General features: G+C 49.4%; 1 protein-coding gene across 1 annotated transcript; it reads right to left on the minus strand.

Moving 5' to 3' along the window:
• Positions 1–19745: 19745 nt before the first annotated feature.
• LOC103191062 (protein FAM110A) lies at positions 19746–21001 on the minus strand. Its single transcript, XM_007912006.2, has one exon. The coding sequence runs from the start codon at positions 20956–20958 to the stop codon at positions 19939–19941; it is 1020 nt and encodes a 339-aa protein (XP_007910197.1). The 5' UTR covers positions 20959–21001; the 3' UTR covers positions 19746–19938.
• Positions 21002–24639: the final 3638 nt, after the last annotated feature.

Consider the following 24639-nt stretch of genomic DNA (forward strand, 5'->3'; position numbering starts at 1 on the left):
AAGACTCCAACAGGACCATAAAACTTATTAACTCACAAAGTCTAACAAACAAACAAGCCATAAAACAAAAGCACTTAATTAACATGTTTACACCTTAAGAGAGATAAACAGATTGATCTATCATTCTAACAGACTCAACAGATGATCAATCTGGCTCTGAGCAGCTCAAACCCTCTCCATGAACCCAAATTTTTACCCTATTTCGGTTTACACTTAACCACCTCACACTGTGAAGCACTTTGAGACGCCTCAAAGACATGATAAGGCATTTTATCAAATGTAAATATTATTATTGAATTAGATCATGACTTATTCTCAACCCCAATTGTTAAAAAAATTAAAAATTAAATTAAAACCTGGGGCCATCTGTGTATTTTAGCTGCTTATAATGTCCAGCAGTTACTGCTTTCCACACTCTGAGCTCCTCCAGCAACAACAACAAGTGATATTTACACCCAACCTTTCACCTCAGGAGGACGTCCCAAGGCGCTGGACAGTCAGGGATCAGCTCCCGAGCTGGGGCTTAAGATCAGGAGGGTGTGGAGGGTAGGGAGGGTGGGGGTAGGTGGGTGACCGAAGGCGCAATTGAAGAGAAGGGTCTTGAGAAGGATATTGAAGGTGATGAGGGAGGGGGCGAGGCGGAGGGACTGCAGGATGGAGTTCCAGAGGGTGGGGGCAGAGTGACAGAAGGTCCGCCCGCCAATACACGCACACCATCTCACACTCACTAACTCACAATCCCCAATTCACAGGCACCAAATCACATTCACCAGCACACACTCCCCAATGCACAATCACCAATTCACACTCACCAACAACGCACATTCAACCAACAACGATGCTCAACAACGCACATTCAGCAACTCACAATCACCAATACACACTGACAAATTCACACAGACCAACTCACAGTCACAACAACAACGAGAAGATTGCATTTATAGAGCGCCTTTCACGTCGAGAGGACGTCCCAAGGCGCTGGACAGTTGGGTCGGGATCCGAGCATTGGGGAAATGGTCAGGGTGAGGGAAGGGAAGGGAGGGAGCGAGGAGGGGCTAGAAACTCGAGAGGGGAGCTGAAGGCACGGTCAAAGAGAAAGGTCTTGAGACCGGCCTTCAAGGAGGAAAGGGAGGAGACAAGGCGAAGGCACTGGGGATAGAGTTCCAGAGCCTCGGGGCTGAGAGGCTGAAGGCCCGGCCACCGAAGGTAGGGCGGTTGGGGCGGGGGATGTGGAGCAGACTGGAGCCAGAGGAACGGAGGGTATGTGCAGGTAAGTAGGGGATAGTAGGTTAGAGAGGTAGGAGGGAGTGAGGCCGTGAATGGCCTTGTAGGTGAGGATGAGGATCTTGAATTCGATCCTCTGGGGGATGGGGAGCCAGTGGAGGGGAGCGAGGGCGAGGGTGAGGGCGAGGGTGGGAGTGATGTGGGCACGAAGCCTGGTGCGGGACAGTACACGAGTTGCAGAGTTCTGAATGACCTGCAGTGTGGAGGGAGGGCCGGGAAGGCCGGCGAGGAGAGAGTTCCCATAGTCCAGCCTTGAGGTGATAAAGGTGTGGACCAGGGTTTCAGCCGCGTGAGGGGTGAGGTAATGCCGTAGTCTGGCGATGTTCCGGAGGTGATGGAAGGCGGTGCCAGTTGTGGTGCGGATATGAGGGAGAAAGGACAGCTCAGGGTCGAACAGAACCCCGAGGTTCCTGATGGCTTTGAGAGGTGGAGAGTGCGGCCTTGGATGCTGATGCTGTCACCAACTCACAGTCACCAATTCACACTCACCAACACACACAAACTCACACTCACAAACTCACACTCACAAACTCATACTCACACTCACCAATTCACACTCACCAAATAACACTCAATAACTCACACTCACCAACTCCCAATCCCCAATTCACACTCACGAATTCACACTCACCAACACACACTCTCCATCTCACACTCACCCACTCACACTCAGCAACTCACACTCAGCAACTCACACTCACCAACGCACACTCACCAACACACAAGCACCAACACACACTCACGAATTCACACAGACCAACTCACACTCACCAACACAAACTGACAAATTCATACAAACCAACTCTCACTCACCAACTCCCACTCACCAATTCACACTCATCCACTCACACACTCACCAAACCACACTCACCAATTCCCAATCCCCAAATCATGCTCACCAAATCACATTCACCAACTGACACTCACCATCTCACAATCAGCAATTCACACTCACAACTTCACACTCACCAACTCACACTCACCAATTTACACTCACCAATTCACACTGACCAACACACACACGCACCAACTCACATGCGCCAGCTCATACGCGCCAGCTCACACTCGCCAGCTCACAATGACTAATTCACACTCACCAACACACACTCACCGAATCACAATTACCAATTCATACTTAACAAATCACAGTGACCGAATCACACTCGCCAACTTACGCTCACGAATTCACACCCACCAAATCACACTCACCATCTCATTCTCACCAACACACACTGACGAATTCACACAGACCAACGCGCACTCACCAACGCGCAGTCAACAACACTCAGTCAACAACTCGCACTCACCTACTCAGAATCACCAATTTACACTCAAGAATTCATACTAACCAACTCACACTCACACGCACTAACTCACACGCGCCAACGCACATGCGCCAACGCACACGGGCCAACAGAAAATCACCAACACACTCTCACCAACTCAAAATCACCAATTCACACTCACCAAATCACATTCACCAACTCATACTCACCAACTCACTTTTACCAATTTACACTCACAAATTCACACTAACCAACACACACTCATCAACTCACACTTACAAACGCACACGCACCAACACACACGCACCAATGCACATGCACCAACACACTCACCAACGCACACTCATGAATTCACACTAACCAACACACACACGCACCAACTCACACTCACGAATTCATACAGACCAACTCACACTCAGCAACTCACACTCACCTCACACTCACCAACTCCCACTCACCAATTCAACTGACGAGTTCACACTGACCAAATCAAACTCACACTCACACACTCACACACTCACCAACTCACACTCGCCAACTCACACTCGCCAACTCACACTCGCCAACTCACACTCGCCAACTCACACTCGCCAACTCACACTCGCCAACTCACACTCGCCAACTCACACTCGCCAACTCACAAACGCACATGCACCAACGCACATGCACCAATGCACACACGCACACTCAGCAACTCCTACACACCAATGCCCACTCACCAACACAAAATCACCAACACACACTCACCAACTCAAAATCACCAATTCACACTCACCAAATCACATTCACCAACTGACACTCACCATCTCACAATCAGCAATTCACACTCACGACTTCACACTCACCAACTCACACTCACCAATTTACACTCACGAATTTACACTCACAATTTCACACTAACCAACACACGCGCCAGCTCACACGCGCCAGTTCACACGCGCCAGCTCACACGTGCCAGCTCACAATGACTAATTCACACTCACAAACGCACACTCACCAATGCACACTCACCAACACACAGTCACCAAATCACAATGACCAATTCATACTTAACAAATGTGACCGAATCACACTCGCCAACTCACACTCATGAATTCACACCCACCAACTCACATTCACCATCTCACTCTCACCAACATACACTGACGAATTCATATAGACCAACACGCACTCACCAACACGCACTCACCAACGTGCAGTCAACAACTCGCACTCACCAACTCACACTCACCAACTCACACTCACACGCGCCAACGCACACTTGCCAACGCACACGCGTCAACGCACACGCACCAACAGAAAATCACCAACACACACTCACCAACTCAAAATCACCAATTCACACTCACCAAATCACATTCACCAACTCAAACTCACCAACTCAATTTTACCAATTTACACTCACAAATTCACACTAACCAACACACACTCATCAACTCACACTTACAAATGCACACGCACCAACGCACACGCACCAACGCACATGCACCAACTCAAACTCAGCAACTCACACTCACCAATTCACACTCACCAATTCACAATTACCTATTCACAATCAGCAATTCACTCTCACGACTTCACTCACCAACTCACACTCTCCATCTCACACTCACCAGCTCACACTCACCAATTCACAATGACTAATTCACACTCACAAACAACAATTCACACTCACCAAATCACACTCACCAACTCACTATCATTAATTCACACTCACCAATTCACACTCACCAAATCACACTCACCAACTCCCACTCACCAATTCACACTCACCCACTCACAATCCCCAATTCACACTCACGACTTCACACTCACCAACTCACACTCACCAACTCACAAGCACCCATTCACACTCACCAATTCACCCTCACCAACTCACCCTCACCAACACACAGTGACGAACACACACAGACCAACTCACACTGACAAATTCACACTCACCTACTCACACTCACTCACCCACCCACTCACACTCACCCACCCACTCACACTCACCCACCCACTCACACCAACTCACACCCACTGACTCACACTCAACATCTCACACACACCAACACACACTCACCAACACACGCTCACCAACTCATAATAACGAATTCACAATCACCAAAACACAATCACCTACACACCAACACACACCCACTAAATCGCACTCAAATTCACACTCATCAACTCACAACCACCAAATCACATGCACCAACTCACACGCACCAATTCACACGCACCAAATAAAAATCACCAAATCACACTCACCAACTTACAATGACCAATTCACAGTCACCAACTCACAAACACCAACTCGCAAACCCCAGATCACACTCACCAACTCACAATCACCAATTCAAACTCACCAACTTACAATCACCAATTCACACTCACCGAATCATACTCACCAACGCACTCTCACCAACTCTCACTCACCAACCCTCACTCACCAGGCCCACTCGGCTCAGATGCTCAAGTGGCTCAGAGGACCAAGTGTCTCAGAGGGCCAAGTGGGTTAGTAGGCCACAAGAGCCTCTTGATCCTACAAGCCACTTAGCCTTATGAGCCATTTGTTCCTACGAGGCACTTGGCCCTATGAGTCACTTGGCACTACTAGCCATTTGGCATTATGAGCCAGTTGAACTTACGAGCCACTAGGCCCTTTGAGCCAGCAGGCCATAAGGGCCTCTAGAGCCTACGAGAGACAAGTCGCTTCGAGCCACTAGACACTAGCCCTTTGGCGCTATGAGTCACTTGGCCCTATGAGCCAGTCGGGCCCACAAGCCAGTAGGCCATGAGAGCCTCTAGGCCCAATGAGCCACTAGGCCTCACATGCCGCTTGGAAATCAGAATCACTTTGCCCTAGGAGCCGTTTGGCCCTAGAGCCACTAGGCCCTACGAGTCAGTAGGTCATTTGAGCCTCGAGGCCCTATGAGCCTAAAAGTCACTTGGCACTACAAGCCATTTGGCCCTCCAAGCCACTTGGCCCTACCAGCCACTAGGCCCAACTTGGCCCTATGTGCCACGAGGCCATATGAGCAACTTGGACCTGTGAGCCACTTGGCCTCATGAGCCTCTTGACCCTATGAGCCACTTGGCATTATGAGCCATTTGCTCGTTTCAACCACTTGGCCTTATGAGCCACTTGGCCCGATGGGCTGCTTGTCCCTATGAGCCACTAGGCCGTACGACCCACTAGGTCCTATGAGCCACTAGGCCATAAGATCCTCTAGGACCTATGAGCCACTTGGGCATACAAACAACTTGGCCCTATGAACCACTAGGCCCTACGAGACACCAGGCCCTATGAACCAATAGACCATAAGAGCCTCTAAGCCCTACGAGTCACTTGGCCATATGAGCAACTTGGCCCTACGAGCCACTAGGCCCTATGAAACAGTAGGCCATGCGAACCTCTAGGCCCGTCGAGCCGCTTGGCCCGTCGAGCCGCTTGGCCCAACGAGCTGCTAGGCCATACGAGCCACTTGGCCCCACCAACCATTAAGCTATACGAGCCACTAGGCTCTATGCCCCACTTGGCCCAACAAGCCGTTTGGCCCTACAAGCCACTTGGCCACAAGATCCTCTACGACATATGAGCCACTTGGGCATACAAGCCATTTGGGTATACAAGCAAATTGGCCCTTCGAGCAACTAGGCCCCATGAACCAGTAGGCCCCACGAGCCACTTGGCCCCACGAGCCACTTGGCCCCACGAGCCACTTGGCCCCACGAGCCACTTGGCCCCACGAGCCACTTGGCCCCACGAGCCACTTGGCCCCATGAGCCACTTGGCCCCACCAACCATGAGACCTTACGAGCCACAAGACCCTACGCATCACTGGGCCCGGTGAGCCACTGGGCCCGGCGAGCCACAAGGCACAATGAACCACTTGGCATGACGTGCCATATGGCATGATGAGCCACAGGGGCCTACCTCCGAGCCACTTGGCCCGACCAGCCGCTGGGCCCGGCGAACCGCTGGGCCCGGCGAGCCACTGGGCCCCACCAACCATTAAGGTCTACGAGCCACTCGGCCCTATGAGCACTTGGGTCCTAGGAGCCATTTGGGTCCTAGGAGCCATTTGGGTCCTAGGAGCCATTTGGGTCCTAGGAGCCATTTGGGTCCTAGGAGCCATTTGGGTCCTAGGAGCCATTTGGGTCCTAGGAGCCATTTGACCCTAAGAGGCAATTAGCCCCAGCAACCATTAGGCCTTACTCGCTGGTAGACCATAAGAGCTTCTATGGCGTACGCGCCACTAGGCCCTAAGAGCCACTTGGCCCTACAAGCTGCGATAAAAGGAAAAGCCATACTGGTCAATCTGGGCTTGTGAACTGCTCTGAGAAGGCCCTGACAGAAACTTACTCTTAACACTGACAGAAACTGACTCTCAACCCTCAAACAATGCTGACAAAAATGGATTCTCGGCAGCTACACAAGGCCAGTCACTAGCAAACTGACTTTGCGACCTGCTCTGAATCAGAAACAACAACAACATTCCATTTATTAAGCACCTTTCAAGTCCGGAGGACGTCCCAAGGCGCTGTACAGTTGGGTCAGGACCCGAGCAAGGGGGAAATGGTCAGGGTGAGGGGAGGGAAGGGAGGGAGCGAGGAGGGGGTAGAGACTCGAGAGGGGAGCTGAAGGCACGGTCAAAGAGAAAGGTCTTGAGACTGGCCTTGAAGGAGGAAAGGGAGGAGGCAATGCGAAGGCACCGGAGGATAGAGTTCCAGAGCCTAGAGGCTGAGAGGCTGAAGGCCCGGCCACCGATGGTAGGGCGTTTGGGGCAGGGGATGTGGAGCAGACCGGAGCCAGAGGAATGGAGGGTACGGGCAGGTAGGTAGGGGGATAGTAGGTCAGAGAGGTAGGAGGGAGCGAGGCCGTGAATGGCCTTGTAGGTGAGGATGAGGATCTTGAATTCTGAACCTGACAGAAACCAACTCACTCCAAAAACAAATCAACTCTCAACCCTGAAGCAACTGGCAGAAACTTATTAACTCAGCCCTGACAGAAACTGACCCTCAACAACTACAAGAAACCAATCTGACAGAAACCGTCTCTCAACATTTAAACAAATGACAGAAACTCACTTTCAGATACTGCCCTGAAATATTCTCGACACACACTAACTCTCAAGAGCTTCTCTGTATCAGTCGCTAGCAAACAAATTCACTCACTGATCAGAATATTATAAAAGATACCATTAAATCTAGATATATAGCTGATTTTACACCGTCTAACTGTAGTGTCAATCTCTGTGTTCCTACTATCTGCGTCGATGAATTCAACCCTCGACCCAAACTGAGCTCACCACCTTAATCCAGCAACATCTCCGCCGTCTTGTCCCTTTCCAACCACTGCCTCTGTACTAGCGACTTCTAATCTCAACCTCCAGTGTGAACCAGAGTTCGGCTCACATGTGTTCAGATGTCAGACATCCTGCATGATTTCTACATAGTGTTGCCAACCCTCTAGAGTGTGGAAAGGTGCAAGAGAGAATGAGGTACCACTTGTGTCGTCATCACAGGCGTCCCGCTAGTACAGACTTACCATACCCTCCATGAGTCCCAAGGTGTTAGAGAGAAAGAGGGCATGAGCTCCAGTTGTCAGTGTTTGATTCCCAGTAGTAGAGATTTGGCTTCAGGTGACAACTGAGGTGAACCCCAGAGACGAGGAGGGTCACAGACCTGGAATGGCTCCAGGACAGCCTCGGAATAGTTGAGAAGATCCCAGCGAGGCAACAGCAGAAGATTCCATTTATAGAGCGCCTTTCACGTCGGGAGGACGTCCCAAGGCGCTGTACAGTTGGGTCAGGACCCGAGCAGGGGGGAAATGGTCAGGGTGAGGGGTGGAAAGGGAGGGAGCAAGGAGGGGGGAAATGGTCAGGGTGAGGGGAGGGAAGGGAGGGAGCGAGGAGGGGGTAGAGAGTCAAGAGGGGAGCTGAAGGCACGGTCAAAGAGAAAGGTCTTGAGACCGACCTTGAAGGAGGAAAGGGAGGAGGCGGCGAAGGCACTGGGGGATAGAGTTCCAAAGCCTTGGGGCTGAGAGGCTGAAGGCCCGGCCACCGATGGTAGCGCAGTTGGGGCAGGGGATGTGGAGCAGACCGGAGCCAGAGGAACAGAGGGTACGGGTGGATAGGGGGATAGTAGGTCGGAGAGGTAGGAGGGAACGAGGCCATGAATGGCCTTGTAGGTGAGGATGAGGATCTTGAATTCGATCCTCTGGGGGATGGGGAGCCAGTGGAGGCGAGCGAGGGTGGGAGTGATGTGGGCGCGAAGCCTGGTACGGGACAGTACACGAGCTGGAGAGTTCTGAATGACCTGCAGCTTGTGGAGGGAGGGCCGGGAAGGCCGGCGAGGAGAGAGTTCCCGTAGTCCAGCCTTGAGGTGATAAAGGCGTGGACCAGAGTTTCAGCAGCGTGAGGGGTGAGGTAGTGCCGTAGTCTGGCGATATTCCGGAGGCCTAATAATAATCCCTCCAAAACAAAACAATAATAAATTGGTCATTTTCAATCCACAACTGTTTATGGGACACTGCTGTGCACAATTGGCTGCCACGTTTCGCCCACAAATATATGGTCAATTCACTTGACAGCATATTCTGTGAAGCGCTTTGAGACGTCTAGAAGATGTGAAAAGCGCTATATCAAATTCAAGGATTATTATATCTCCACCCCCGTCCTTTTTTAGCTCAAATGTGCCTGTATGACTTTTTTACCCAATTAGTCCTGAGCACCTCTTTAAACCCAAATAGTCACCTTATTTCGATTAACCCTTTATTACCTCACAACCTACATTGAACCAACTCAGACACAAACTAATGATAGACAACTGCTTCATAACAACCCTGGCATAAACTGATTCTCAGCCACTACACTGAACCAACCTGGACAGACACTAGCTCTGCACAAATAAACCAAACCAACCTTCACACAGCTACTCTACATCACTCAAGACCAAGCAAATTCATTCTCTGATCAGGCGATTGTAACAGATACCATCAAATCTGATACATATCAGATTTTACACCATTTAACTACAGTGTCTAACCTCAATCCCAGTGTTCCTACAATCTGTAGATGAATTCATCCCTCAATACAAACTGAGCTCACTACAGTAATCCAGCAACATCTCCCCCATCCTGTCACTCTCAAACCCCAGCCTGTTAATCAGAGTTAGGTGAGAAAATCAGCCATGATCTTATTGAATGGCGGAGCAGGCACAAAGGGCCGAATGGCCTACTTCTGCTCCTAATTCTTATGTTCTTATGTTACTAACAATTCAAATCTCAACCTCTAGTGTAAACCAGAGTTTGGCTCACATGTGTTCAGATGTCAGACTTCCTGCATGATGTCCACATAGTGTTGCCAAACCTCCGGAGTGTAGAAAGGTGCAAGAGAGAAAAATAGGTACCACCTTTGTCCTTGCAGGGATCCCACCAGTACAGAAAAAACGAATAGTCCAGGAGTCCTAAAGTGCTAGAGAGAGAAAGAGGATATGTGCTTCAGTTTGGTTCCAATTAGTACAGACTTGGCTTCAGGTGACAACTGAGCTCAGCGCATTAATCATTTACGTCTCCCCCGGTTTTCAGCATCACCTAATCTCAAAATGATTATTAGTCAGATGTCTTTGACAGTTTAGAGACTAACACTGTAATGTAACTGCAAAATAAACATTTCACACAGTTCTTCTGTCATCGCCGTCTTTGAGATGAGACGATAAAAAGAAAAGTTGTATGAGTCAAGAGTTTGTTCACAATCTAAATGGAGATGGACTCCAAGGTCTCCCAAATTCATTGACGTATGAAGATTCAGCAATCATCTGGTATGAACGAGCATTAGCTTAGCGTTCAAGAGGAACAGATACCTGCACTGGCTCCAGGACAACCTCTGACTTAAGTGGAAACACCAGTAGACTAAAGACTGAGAGAAGAGCAAAGGTTAGAGTAGAAAATTTAATAAATAACATAATTTCTCCAGAAAGAAAAATGGTTATAGGAAGCAAACACAAAAATGCAACAACATAAAAACACCATCAGGGCATATGGGCAAGTGAGGACAGTTACCTAAATAAGTGTCTGTGACAAATGTACATAGCATAAAAAATAAAACAAGTGAGTTAGAAGCACAAATTCAGCATAAAGGATATGATGTAGTAGTCATTACAGAGACCTGGCTACAAGCTGGGCATTGATGGGAACTAAATATTCCAGGCGATAAGATCTTTAGAAAGGACAAAGAAACAGAGGAGGAGGAGCAATATTGATAACACACAATCACAGTAGTAGAAAAAAAGGATAAGGGTGATCAGACTGTGAAAACACTATGGGTAGACTTCCCGAACACCAAAGGAGTTGGTGGGAGTTGTCTACAGACCTCCAAATAAGAATGAAATGAGACAGCTTACAGAATAAAAGGAAAAGCCATACTGGCCAAGCGGTGTTCACAATTTACATCAAGGGCAGGTGGATGGCGATATTATCTCTGAAGTTCACAGGTCAGAAAACACCCAAGGTTTGGACACTTTTCCATTCACCAAGCCAACGAGGGAATCACATTCCTCACAAGGTCAAGTTGAAGGTCCTCTCTTCACAGCTTAACTAGTCAGTATCATCACATGGGTTGTTTGCTATTGGCTGGTTCAGAGAATTCACCTGCTTTAATATTAGTTAGTTTAGAGAATTCACATGGTTTTATATTGACTAGCATAGAATATTCACCTGATTTGTTTGCTATTGGCTGGTTTAGATAATTCACATACTTTTTATATTGACTATATTAGAACATTCACATGGTTTTATATTGACTATCTGCAGCCTGTATCCTCTCCAGCACCAGGCTCCAAAACCCTATCAACCCCATCCTCACCCAACTCCCCTGCTTTCCATCACACAAAGGATACAGTTCAAGATCCCAGTCCTCACCTTCAAAACCCTCCATGGCCTTGCCCTCCCTACCGCTGCGACCACCTAACCCCCTACCAAACTGCCCCCTCTTTCCTCTCAGAAGGTTCCAGCCTGCTTCACGTCCCTCACCTCTCCCCACCATTGGCGGACGGGCCTTCAGCCACTCTGCCCCCACCCTTTGGAACTCCATCACTTAGTCCCTCCGCCTTGCCCCCTTACTTGCCTCCATCAAGACCTGCCTCACACCCTCCTCTTCAGACCTTTGATGGTATGGACCTTTGATCACCCTACTTCCTTCCATGCCTCCACCCCAATCCCTCCATCCTCCCTAATCCTGACCTCCAGCTCGAGTCTGAAACATTAATTGTCCAGCACCTTGGGACATTCTCCCGATGTGAAAGGCACTATACAAATGAAATTTTTTTTGTTGTCTATATGGGAGAGGTGGCCGCAAATGCAAGGATTATCTTTATACAACTTTTCACATGCGGTTTAACTGGAGCACGAACTGAGGATGAGATTTTACTACAAATTTTATGGCGCAATCTGTTATTCACGTTTCCTGTGATTACATTGTTTCTTTGTATTATTAACAGCTCTTTCCCTTATCTCACCAGATTTATTCCTCCCTTATTTTGCCTGACCTTTCCTTCCTGATTGTTATCTTTTTAACTACCAGTTTACTTTAGCATTTTAGTTTTGTCCCATCTTGCTTTGTGTTTTATCCTTCACTACTTTTGGCTCATGTTAACTCTAAAATCTCCTTCTAAAATCTTCTCTTTGACCGTGCCTTCAGCTCCCCTCTCGACTCTCTACCCCCTCCTCACTCCCTCCCTTCCCTCCCCTCACCCTGACCATTTCCCTCCAATGCTCGGGTCCTGACCCAACTGTACAGCGCCTTGGGACGTCCTCCCGACGTGAAAGGCGCTCAATAAATGGAATCTTGTTGTTGTTCTGGCATATTTTACACCAATAATAATAATAGAGATAATCTGTGAGAAACGTGCATTCTCCCCAAACATAGATTGTTTTTCAGCAATAGGCCAACTTTGAGCTGTTCAAGCATTTGATCTCAACCTTTCAACCAATGAAACAGAAAAGTTTTGCTGTTATTTAATTGGTTGTTGTTGATGTTTAGCTGGAAGGAAACGCGATTCGTCTTAAACTGGAGAGCAGCAAAAAACAATATTCTAGTTCAGTGAATAAACAGGACACTGTCAGGCGGGAACACAACACAGCATCGTTGTCTTAAGGCCTAAAGATTCCAGGCTGACACATACAGGCGTGTGAGATGGAGTTAGGACCGTGAGGGGGGGCAGGATCGTGAGCGGGGGCAGGTCCGTGAGGGAGGGGGCTGCCATGAGGAGGCCAGGACCGTAAGGTGGGGCGGGACCGTGAGGGGGATGCAGGACCATGAGGGGGGGCAGGACTGTGAGTGGAGAGGCAGGACTGTGGGGGGAACAGGACTGTGACGGGTTGGGGGGGGGGCAGGACTGTGAGGGGGATGCAGGACTGTGAAGGGGGGCAAGACTGTTGAGAGGCGCAGGACTGTGAGGATGGGGTCAGGCTGACATAGTGAGGATGTGGGATGGGGAACAAAAGTTTCTAAGGAATAAGAACAGAATAAAACCAAATCTGAAGTAATGGAGAGGAAGTGTATTTCATTGTATCCTCTGATTTATAATCCACATCTCAATGCATTTTCATTACAATTACTGTGTAAATACTGGTGCAGATGGAATCTCTACATGTGACTCCATTAGAGAAGGTTGAGCGGAGGTGTTCAAAATTATGAGGGGTTTTGATAAGAGTAGATGGGGCAAAACTGTTTCTTTCCTCTGGCAGATGAATTTCAATGTGGAGAAATGCAAGGTAACATGCGATATGTGAACCCATTTCCTTTAAGTATACCGTACAGTGCAAGATTTGTAACTATTTAAGGTTGTCTTTCTGGGCTCAATTAAACCATCTTTCCCAAATATTATTGAGGATATTTCCATTGATTTTGGCACACACCTGCTTTTTTGTGGTGATTTTACATAAGTCAGTGTTCCATTTCCGGATTCAATTTATTACATTCTTTTTGACAAATTTATAAGCTTAATAGCTTCAAATTAGTAATTCGTGTATTTTTGTTACAAGTATCTTTTTGGCAATGCAGAACAGTGTAAAAGTCCTGTAGCTCTGTGGTTAGAGCACTCTCCTTGCAAGCGAGAGACCTGGGTTCGATTGCTGGCGGGGCGAAACTTTGGGCAAGTTTCCTTACTCCATACGCCTGATAATCTTTCAAGAAAAAAAATAATTTAGTCACTCAATCCACGACTGTTTGTGGGACACTGCTGTGTGAAATTGGCTGCCGTATTTCGCCCACAAATATACAGTCAATTCGCTTTACGATGAAGCGCTTTGAGACGTCGAGAAGATGTGAAAAGCGCTATATCAAATGCAACGATTATTATTATAAAAGAAAATAGCAGATATTAAGTAAGCAAATCTCAAAGCTCCATTTTTGTCCTGCATTTCAAGTCTCTAGAAATAGAGATGCACCATTGAGGTACCAGAATAATGCACCAATTGAGGTACCAGAATAGTAAACTTCAGCAAGTTTGACATTTTTTGTTGCATTTTAGGCAATTGCAAAGAGCTAGAACAAAGTGAAACAATGTTAGGAAAATAAAAGAAACTCTCCTTAGGATGTATTATTTCATGTTATGTTCAACCTTTGAATATTTCTGTCCTGGTCCCATTTTGCAGGAACCAGGGTGCTTTCCGCGTACCACTTTGTTGATTGATCTGAAGGCTGGTATGCTGAATCTCTTTATTAATACATATAATGTAGCTCCTGTCTCAAGCTGCAGTGAAGCCCTATTTAATGTTAGATTCAAACAAACCAATGAAATATTTAATCATCACACTAAATAAAAAAGGAGGTGTATGATAAATGTCAAACCCAAGATACAGAAGACAACCAAACAGAATATAATAAGTGCAGAACAGGTTTGAAAAAGGACATAAGAGGGGCAAAAAGATTATACGAAAAAAGGTTAGTGGGTAACATTAAAAGGAATTCTAAAATATTTTACGAACATATCAAGGAAAAAAGGCTAGTCAAAGGTAGGGTGGGGCCAATTAAGGACCAAGGGGGAAATTGTGGAGGCAGAGGGCGTGGCTGATGTGCTAAATGAGTACTTTGCATCTGTCTTCACAAAAGAAGTGGAATCACCAAATGCCGCAGTATCGGAGGAGAGGAGAGAGGAAATGGATAGGATAAGTACAAACAAAGAGGAAGTACTGAAAATGTTGACTGCGCTGAAGGTGATAAATCGCCAGTCCAGAGGGGATGCAGCCGAGGTTACTATAGGAGACACGGGTACAAATAGCAGAGGCTTTGGCTACAGTTTTTCAATCTGCGTTGGACACAGCAGTGGTGCCAGAGGACTGGAGAGTGGCCAATGTGACTCCCCTGTACAAAAAGGGGCAGAAGGACAAACCTGGAAGAATATGGGTTAATTTGGGACAGCCGCACGATTTGTTAAAGGCAAGTCTTGTCTAACATATCTAATAATAATAATAATAATCCTTGCATTTGATATAGCGCTTTTCACGTCGGGAGGACGTCCCAAAGCGCTTCACAGAACACACTGTAAAGTGAATTGACTGTATATTTGTGGGCGAACGCGGCAGCCAATTGCGCACAGCAATGTCCCACAAACAGTCGTGGATTGAAAATGACCAATTTATTAATGTTTTTTGTTTTGGAGGGATTATTATTAGGCTTTGTGTGGAGTAAGGAAACTTGCCCAAGGTTTCGCCCTCTGCCTGGAATTGAACTCAGGTCTCTCACTTGCAAAGCGAGTGCTCTAACCACTGAGCTACAGGACTCCACATAGAATAGAATTTTTTCATGAGGTAACGGAGAGGGTGGATAAAGACAGTGCAGTTGATGTAGTTTATATGGACTTTCAAAAGGCATTTGACAAAGTGCAACATGAAAGACTTGTAAGAAAGATAGAAGCCCGTGGTATAAAAGGAACAGTGGCAGCAGATCCAGAACTCACTGGGAGACAGAAAGCAGAGTTATGGTGAACAGCTGCTTTTCTGACTGGAGGGAAGTGAACATTGGTGTCCCCCAGGGATCGGTATTAGGACCACTGCTCTTCTTAATATATATTAATATATATTATTTATATTTGTGGAGTCCTGTAACTCAGTGGTTAGAGCACTCGCTTTGCAAGTGAGAGACCTGAGTTCAATTCCAGTCAGGGCGAAACCTTGGCCAAGTTTCCTTACTCCACACAGAGCCTAATAATAATCCCTCCAAAACCAAAAACAATAATAAATTGGTCATTTTCAATCTACGACTGTTTGTGGGACATTGCTGTGCGCAATTGGCTGCCGCGTTCGCCCACAAATATACAGTCAATTCACTTTACAGCGTGTTCTGTGAAGCGCTTTGGGACGTCCTCCTGACGTGAAAAGCGCTATATCAAATGCAAGGATTATTATTATTATTATTAAATAAATGATCTGGACTTGGGTACAGCAAGTACCATTTCCAAGTTTCCAGACGACACAAGGTTAGGTAGGGTAGTAAACAGTGAGAAGCATAGAGCCAACTGCAGGAAGACATAGACAGAATGGTAAAATAGGCAGACACATGGCAGATGAGTTTCAATGTGGAGAAATGCGAGGTATTCATTTTGGTAGAAAGAATGAGGAGAGGCAATATAGGCTGGTAATACAATCTTAAGGAGGGTGAAGGAACAGAGAGACCTGGGGGTTCAGGTAAATAAATTCTTGAAGGTAGCAGGACAGATAGATAAGGCTGTAAAAAGGTCATATGGGATACTGGGCTTCATAAATAGGGGCATAGAGTATAAGAGTCAGGAGGTTATGATTAACTTATATAAAACATTGGTTAGGCCTCAGTTAGAATACTGCGCCCAGTTCTGGGCACCACACTATAGGAAGGATGTTAAGGCATTGGAAAGGGTGTAGAGGAGATTTACGAAGATGGTACCAGGAATGAGGGACCTTGATGATGAGGAAAGGCTAAGAGAGGTTAGGATTATTCTCATTGGAGCAGAGAAGGTTAGGAGGAGACCTAATAGAGGTCTTCAAAATCATGAGGGGATTTGATAGGTTAGAAAGGGAAAAATTGTTCCCACTGGTGGGTGTGTCGGTGACTCGAGGTCACAGATTCAAAATAGTCTCTAAAAGAATCCGAGGGGAGGTGAGAAGACATGTTTTCACTGAGTTACAGGACTCCACAAATATAAATAATATATATTAATATATATTAAGAAATATATATTTGAATCTGGAACGCATTGCCTGAAAGGGCGGTCGAGGCCGACTCGATAACTACTTTTAAAAACGCGGTGGACGGGTATTTTAGGACGGGTTTGCAGGTTATGGGGAAAGGGCTGGGAAGTGGCACTGACATTAGTTGCTCTATTCAAAGAGCCGCACAAACTCAATGGGCCGAATGGCCTCTTTTTGTGCTGTACGATTCTATGATTCTATGAAATTTATTGAAAAAAATGGCAAAATATCAAAGACTATCTTTAAAATATTTGCAATCTTCAGAAAACGAGAATGTGCCTTAAGAAACACACATGGAGTGGAGAAGTACTATAGAAGAGGAAAAAGACTATTTGAAGTACATCATTTACTAACTATTAGTGCTAATTAATACACTCTAAGAATCCGCTTCAAAAAGTATTGTTGAGCTACAACTTCTCTAAATGTGTTAATTTATTTTTAAGTAATTACATGACAAAAACACTGTAAGTTTCAAACAAATCATATGAAGGATACATTTCCAATGGCTAATGTCCAGATGTTGACTCCGCATCAATTCAAGATTAGCCTTGTGAGGTCACAGTTTCAATTAGTGCTTTCTTTAAGATTTTAAAGGAAAACGCTTTAAATTACAATCACAGATGATCAGCAATTCAACACAAACGTTTGGCTCATTATCTGTACCATTATAAATCCAATATCAAGAGGGATAGGATGGAAACCAATTCACCAAGCATAAATGAGTCTTCCTACTAGTTGCTTCATCGCTTGCACCAACAACAACATATTACCATGCTATCTTCCTCCACCGCTTGTCCTCCCACCTCAACCTTCAAGGCCCTGTCCTTGAGTGGTTTAGGTCGTACCTCTCCCACCGTCTTCACTTTGTTTCCACGAATGGCTTTTCCTCTACCCCCCGCACTGTCTCGTGCGGTGTCCCTCAGGGCTCTGTCCTCGGTCCCCTCCTCTTCACCCTCTATATGCTCCCCCTGTGGTGACATCATCCACAGACATGGGGTTAACTTCCACATGTATGCGGATGACACCCAACTCTACCTTTCCTCCTCTACCCTCAACTCCACGACCACCGATGTCCTGACAGCTGCCTGTCCGACATCGAGTCCTGGACGAGAGACAACTTTCTTCAGCTCAACGTGCGCAAAACTGAGCTCCTGATTGGCTCACGTCAGCGCTTCCGTACCTCAGGCGCTGACAGCATCACCATCCAAGGCTGCACTCTCCACCTCTCAAAGCCATCAGGAACCTCGGGGTTCTGTTCGACCCTGAGCTGTCCTTTCTCCCTCATATCCGCACCACAAATGGCACCGCCTTCCATCACCTCTGGAATATCACCAGACTACGGCACTACCTCACCCCTCACGCGGCTAAAACTCTGGTCCACACCTTTATCATCTCAAGGCTGGACTACGGGAACTCTCTCCTCGCCGGCCTTCCCGGCCCTCCCTCCACAAGCTGCAGATCATTCAGAACTCTGCAGCTCGTGTACTGTCCCGCACCAGGCCTCGCGCCTACATCACTCCCACCCTCGCTCACCTCCACTGGCTCCCCATCCCCCAGAGGATCGAATTCAAGATCCTCATCCTCACCTACAAGGCCATTCACGGCCTCGCTCCCTCCTACCACTCTGACCTACTATCCCCCTACCTACCTGCCCGTACCCTCCGTTCCTCTGGCTCCGGTCTGCTCCACATCCCCCGCCCCAACCGCCCTACCATCGGTGACCGGGCCTTCAGCCTCTCAGCCCCGAGGCTCTGGAACTCTATCCCCCAGTGCCTTCGCCGCTTCCTCCCTTTCCTCCTTCAAGGCCGGTCTCAAGACCTTTCTCTTTGACTGTGCCTTCAGCTCCCCTCTTGACTCTCTACCCCCTCCTCGCTCCCTCCCTCCCTTCCCTCCCCTCACCCTGACCATTTCCCCCCTGCTCGGGTCCTGACCCAACTGTACAGCGCCTTGGGACGTCCTCCCGACGTGAAAGGCGCTCTATAAATGGAATCTTGTTGTTGTATTACATTTGTTTAGCTCCTTTCACATCTGGAGCATGTCCCAAAGCACTGGACAGACAGGGATTTTGACCCAAGCAGGAGCTTGGGATCAGGAGGGCTGGAAGGCAGAGAGGGTGCGGGTAGGAGAGTGGCCAAAGGCACAGTCAAAGAGGAGGGTCTTGAGATGTGCCGTGAAGAAGGGAGGGGGCAAGACAAAGTAACTTTTGGATGGAGTTCCAAAGGGTGGGGGCAGAGTGTCTGAAGGCCCAAACCGATGGTGAGGGGGCGTGGGTGGGATCGTGGAGCCTGCTGAGTGGAGGGAGCAGACAGGACGATCTGGGAGGTCACAGAGGTAGGGAGGAAAAAGGCTGTGAAGGTCTTTGAAGGCGAGGATGAGGATTTTGAGCTGTATCCTCTGGAGAATGGGAGCCAGGCGAGGATGGCGATTATAGGGTCACGGAGCCTAGTGTGGGAGAGGACACAACCTGTAGAGTTCTGGATGATGTGCAAATTGTGGAGGGCAGAGTTGTGAAGGCCAATAAGCAGGAGTTAGTTTAATCTAGCCTTGATGTAATGAACACATAGATGATGATCTTGGCAGACTGAAGGGAGAGGCAGTGGTGGAACCGGGAGATGCTGCCGAGGTGGAGGAATGCAGTGCGGGTCATGGCCGGGATGTGGGACATAAAGGTTAGTTGGGGATCAAACAAGATGCCAAGGTTCCAGATTGGCTCAGTGAGGTGTAGAGTGCATCCATGGATGGTGATGCTCCAACACCTTAGGTGTGGAGGTGCTGATGGAGCCAATCAGGAGAGCCTCTGTCTTGTTGAGAAAGTTATTTTTCATCCAGAACTTGATATTTGACAGACACTCTATCAGGACAGCAGTGGTCCTGGAGTCAAGTGTGCAGGCAGAGAGATAGAGTACATGTGGTACATATCATCTGCATATATGTGGAAGTTGATCCTATGTCTGCGGATGATGCAAGCAAGAGGGAGCAGATATTGAAGAGGAGGGGACCATGGACCGAGCTCTGAGGAACTAACACAAGATGGATGCGGAGGCAGGAGACAAAGTGGAGATGGTGCGAAAGATGAGATTTGAACCAATCAAGGTCAGGTTGAGCTGAAAGATAGAGTTGGATGTCATCCACACACCAGAAATTGGAAATATGTTACACAGGCGAGGCTTTTGGTGATTCCTTAGCTTGCCTGCAGCCATATAGCCATTTAATAACTCTTGCATTGCGCTCAATGATAGAGACCACATATACCGCACGTTCACCCAGTGTCTCCTCTGCCGCACAACTATAATTTGAGCGGGCATATCCCGAGCTGGGGCTGCTGACACTGGCCAACTTGGTGGACACGATATCGGAAGTGGCCCGTGCAAATCTCTCCATTCCAACATTTTCAATCTCTTCTGGACCAAGACCACAGTAGTTGAAGAAGCGTTCCAAGTCCGCATTTGCTCTGGTAAACTTGTCACTGAGGTCGGATTTAGATCTATGAAGCGAAGCCTGGCGCCGGGCACTCCCACCAACTGGTTCCTTGGCTCTTGGGGTTGGAGACCTGGAGCCAAGGGAAGGCGATGTGCACTTATCTGGAGAAGCAGGAGACGGGATACTGGCGAAAGGCCTTCTGGCACCTCGCACATTGGGTCTGACATCCACTCGCCTGACAGCCGCTTTCAGTGTCGGGCTCTGCAGACTGGATGCTGAGATTCCAATCGCTTGCTCACAGTCAGTTTGAAAGAACAGTTTCTTTTTCACCTGGGCGGCGTTATTGACCCTGGAATCCAATGATCCGAGTGGGACCGGGCTATCACTGATATTAATCAAATTGTTCAGGATCTCAAGGTTTAAAATGCCTTTTCTTGCAGAAATCCCTCTCCTGTTTCTGCTGCTGCTGTTGCTGGGGCTGTTCAACAGTCTGAGAGTTGGTGACCAGAGAGAGTTGTTGCCGAGAACCGGCTTCACAGGCTCCTGTCTGGTACTCGCCACCTGCCGGCTCTTCACGTACTTGGCCTTGTCGGCTTCCAGTCGCTCTACAGCGCTGGGTTTGTGGCCAGGGCTGTGCTGCTGCCGACGGAAGTAGCTGGGACCCTTATTCAGGAGCCGCAGAGGCATCGCGGACGGAGCCGCACCAGAAGCGGCTTTAAACATCTGGTAACTCGGCGCCCTGTCTGTGGGCATGTCCCCAACCCAGCTCACTGCTCCCCCAACCCTGCTCACTGCTCCCCCAACCCTGCTCACTGCCCCCCCAACCCTGCTCACTGCCCCCCCAACCCTGCTCACTGCCCCCCCAACCCTGCTCACTGCACCCCCAACCCTGCTCACTGCCCCCTGTATCTCAGTGGTTAGAGCACTCGCTTTGCAAGCGAGAGACCTGAGTTCAATTCCAGGCAGAGGGCAAAACCTTGGGCAAGTTTCCTTACTCCACACAGAGCCCTAATAATAATCCCTCCAAAAGACCAAAAACAATAATAAATTGGTCATTTTCAATCCACGACTGTTTGTGGGACATTGCTGTGTGCAATTGGCTGCCGCGTTCGCCCACAAATAGACAGTCAATTCACTTTACAGTGTGTTCTGTGAAGCGCTTTGGGACGTCCTCGCGACGTGAAAAGCACTATATCAAATGCAAGGATTATTATTATTAAACCCTGCTCACTGCCCCCCCAACCGTGCTCACTGCCCCCCAACCCTGCTCACTGCCCCCCCCAACTGTGCTCACTGCCCCCCCAACCCTGCTCACTGCCCCCCCAACCCTGCTCACCGCGCCCCCAACCCTGCTCACTGCCCCCCCAACCCTGCTCACTGCCCCCCCAACCCTGCTCACTGCCCCCCAGCCCAGAGCCCAGCTCAGCTGTTGACCCAGGGTTTGAACCGCTGATTTCTTCCTCTTTCTTCCTGGAGCTGAGGATGAGGCTGGAGCTGAGGCTGGAGCTGGAGCTGAGGCTGAGGCTGGAGCTGAGGCTGGAGCTGGAGCTGGAGCTGAGGCTGGAGCTGGAGCTGAGGCTGGAGCTGGAGCTGAGGCTGAGGCTGGAGCTGAGGCTGGAGCTGAGGCTGGGGCTGAGGCTGGAGCTGAGGCTGGAGCTGAGGCTGGAGCTGGAGCTGGAGCTGAGGCTGGAGCTGAGGCTGAGGCTGGAGCTGAGGCTGAGGCTGAGGCTGGAGCTGGAGCTGAGGCTGAGGCTGGAGCTGAGGCTGAGGCTGGAGCTGGAGATGGAGCTGAGGCTGGAGCTGAGGCTGGAGCTGGGCTGGAGCTGAGGCTGAGGCTGGAGCTGAGGCTGAGGCTGGAGCTGAGGCTGGAGCTGAGGCTGGAGCTGGAGCTGAGGCTGAGGCTGGAGCTGAGGCTGAGGCTGAGGCTGGAGCTGAGGCTGGAGCTGAGGCTGGAGCTGAGGCTGAGGCTGGAGCTGAGGCTGGAGCTGAGGCTGAGGCTGGAGCTGAGGCTGGAGCTGAGGCTGAGGCTGGAGCTGGAGCTGAGGCTGGAGCTGAGGCTGAGGCTGGAGCTGAGGCTGGAGCTGAGGCTGAGGCTGGAGCTGAGGCTGAGGCTGGAGCTGGAGCTGAGGCTGAGGCTGGAGCTGAGGCTGAGGCTGAGGCTGGAGCTGAGGCTGAGGCTGGAGCCGAGGCTGAGGCTGAGGCTGGAGCCGAGGCTGAGGCTGGAGCTGGAGCTGAGGCTGGAGCCGAGGCTGAGGCTGAGGCTGGAGCTGAGGCTGGAGCCGAGGCTGAGGCTGAGGCTGGAGCCGAGGCTGGAGCTGAGGCTGAGGCTGGAGCTGGAGCTGAGGCTGAGGCTGAGGCTGGAGCTGAGGCTGGAGCTGAGGCTGAGGCTGGAGCTGAGGCTGAGGCTGAGGCTGAGGCTGGAGCTGAGGCTGAGGCTGGAGCTGAGGCTGGAGCTGAGGCTGAGGCTGGAGCTGAGGCTGAGGCTGAGGCTGGAGCTGAGGCTGAGGCTGAGGCTGGAGCTGAGGCTGAGGCTGAGGCTGAGGCTGGAGCTGGAGCTGAGGCTGGAGCTGAGGCTGAGGCTGGAGCTGAGGCTGGAGCTGGAGCTGAGGCTGAGGCTGGAGCTGAGGCTGAGGCTGGAGCTGAGGCTGAGGCTGGAGCCGAGGCTGAGGCTGAGGCTGGAGCCGAGGCTGAGGCTGGAGCCGAGGCTGAGGCTGAGGCTGGAGCCGAGGCTGAGGCTGGAGCTGGAGCTGAGGCTGGAGCCGAGGCTGAGGCTGAGGCTGGAGCTGAGGCTGGAGCCGAGGCTGAGGCTGAGGCTGGAGCCGAGGCTGAGGCTGAGGCTGGAGCTGAGGCTGAGGCTGGAGCCGAGGCTGAGGCTGGAGCTGGAGCTGAGGCTGGAGCCGAGGCTGAGGCTGAGGCTGGAGCCGAGGCTGAGGCTGAGGCTGGAGCTGAGGCTGAGGCTGGAGCTGGAGCTGAGGCTGGAGCTGAGGCTGGAGCTGGAGCTGAGGCTGGAGCTGGAGCTGAGGCTGGAGCTGGAGCTGAGGCTGGAGCTGAGGCTGAGGCTGAGGCTGGAGCTGAGGCTGAGGCTGGAGCCGAGGCTGAGGCTGAGGCTGGAGCTGAGGCTGAGGCTGGAGCCGAGGCTGAGGCTGAGGCTGGAGCTGAGGCTGGAGCCGAGGCTGAGGCTGGAGCTGAGGCTGAGGCTGAGGCTGGAGCTGAGGCTGAGGCTGAGGCTGGAGCCGGTGTCGGTGTCTGACAAAATCAAACAAAGGTCGGAGCCGCTCCTCGGGCGCCAACGGATTCTCCAGCAATAGCCAATCGGAACGCTTGAGGAGCGGCTCCAGAGGTGGACTCTGATCCGCTCCCATTCAAATTGGCCAAATTTAAATGATCACAGGGTCAGCACCAGAACATCTCACCTCCTGAATACACAACCTCTTGAAGAAAATTGTAAAATAAAAGCTAACCTTATGTGCTAAATTAGAAATATTAAAGCAACACTTTCCATTGAATTAAGATCCACCGAGGAAAAGCAAATCAATTATTTCTGAACCCCAAATCCTTGCATTGCATCTAATTGGCCAACAACATTCACAAATTATATAGAAATACCTATACCTCATTGAGATTTAATATATCTGCCATGTATGGGCAAGCATAAAACGTTATTTTTTTACACATTACACATCAATTGCCAATTCACCCACATCCCCATATTTTCAAACTTTGTCTATAATACACAATAACGACACCTCGCAGAAACATTGCAAAACACGTTGAAACATTTTCAATGCAACAGGGGCTACATAAATACAATTTATTGTTCTTGATATAAACAACAAATAACAAATTATATTTGTATAGCACATCACACATCAGGAGGACGTCCCAAGATGCTGGACAGTCAGGGATTTGGACCCTATGAAGGGGATGGGATCAGAAGGGGTGCAGAGCAGTGAGGGTAGGGGTAGAAGGGTGGCTGAAGTGGTGGTCAAAGAGGATCTTGAGGTATGCCTTGAAGGAGGCAAGGGAGGGAGCAAGGTGAAGGGACTGTGGGATGGAGTTTCAAAGGGTGGGGCAGACAGGGTAAAGGCCCAACCACCGGGACGTGACGGGTCATGGAGCAGGCCGAAGCCTGCTGCACGGAAGGAACAAATAGGTTAATATGGCATTAGCAGGTCACAGAGGTAGGAAGTGGCAAGGCCATGGTGGGTCTTGAAGGCAAGGATGAAGATCTTGAACTCTATCCTCTATGATCGCCTACAAATATACGGTCAAATCACTTTACAATCTATTCTGTGAAGCGCTTTCAGACGTCGAGAAGACATGAAAAGCGCTATATCAAATGCAAGGATTATTATTATTATTATTTGATTGGGAGCCAGTGGAGCTGAGATAGGGTGGATGTGATAAGGTCACGGAGCCTGGTGTGAGAGAGGA

This window comes from Callorhinchus milii, unplaced genomic scaffold, assembly GCF_018977255.1.
Source record: "Callorhinchus milii isolate IMCB2004 unplaced genomic scaffold, IMCB_Cmil_1.0 Scaffold18, whole genome shotgun sequence".
NCBI classification, from domain to species: Eukaryota; Metazoa; Chordata; class Chondrichthyes; order Chimaeriformes; family Callorhinchidae; genus Callorhinchus; species Callorhinchus milii.

Bases quoted from the DNA above. Each gene is read 5' to 3' on its own strand.
- LOC103191062 (XM_007912006.2), bottom strand. From the start codon at position 20,958: ATGCCCACAGACAGGGCGCCGAGTTACCAGATGTTTAAAGCCGCTTCT.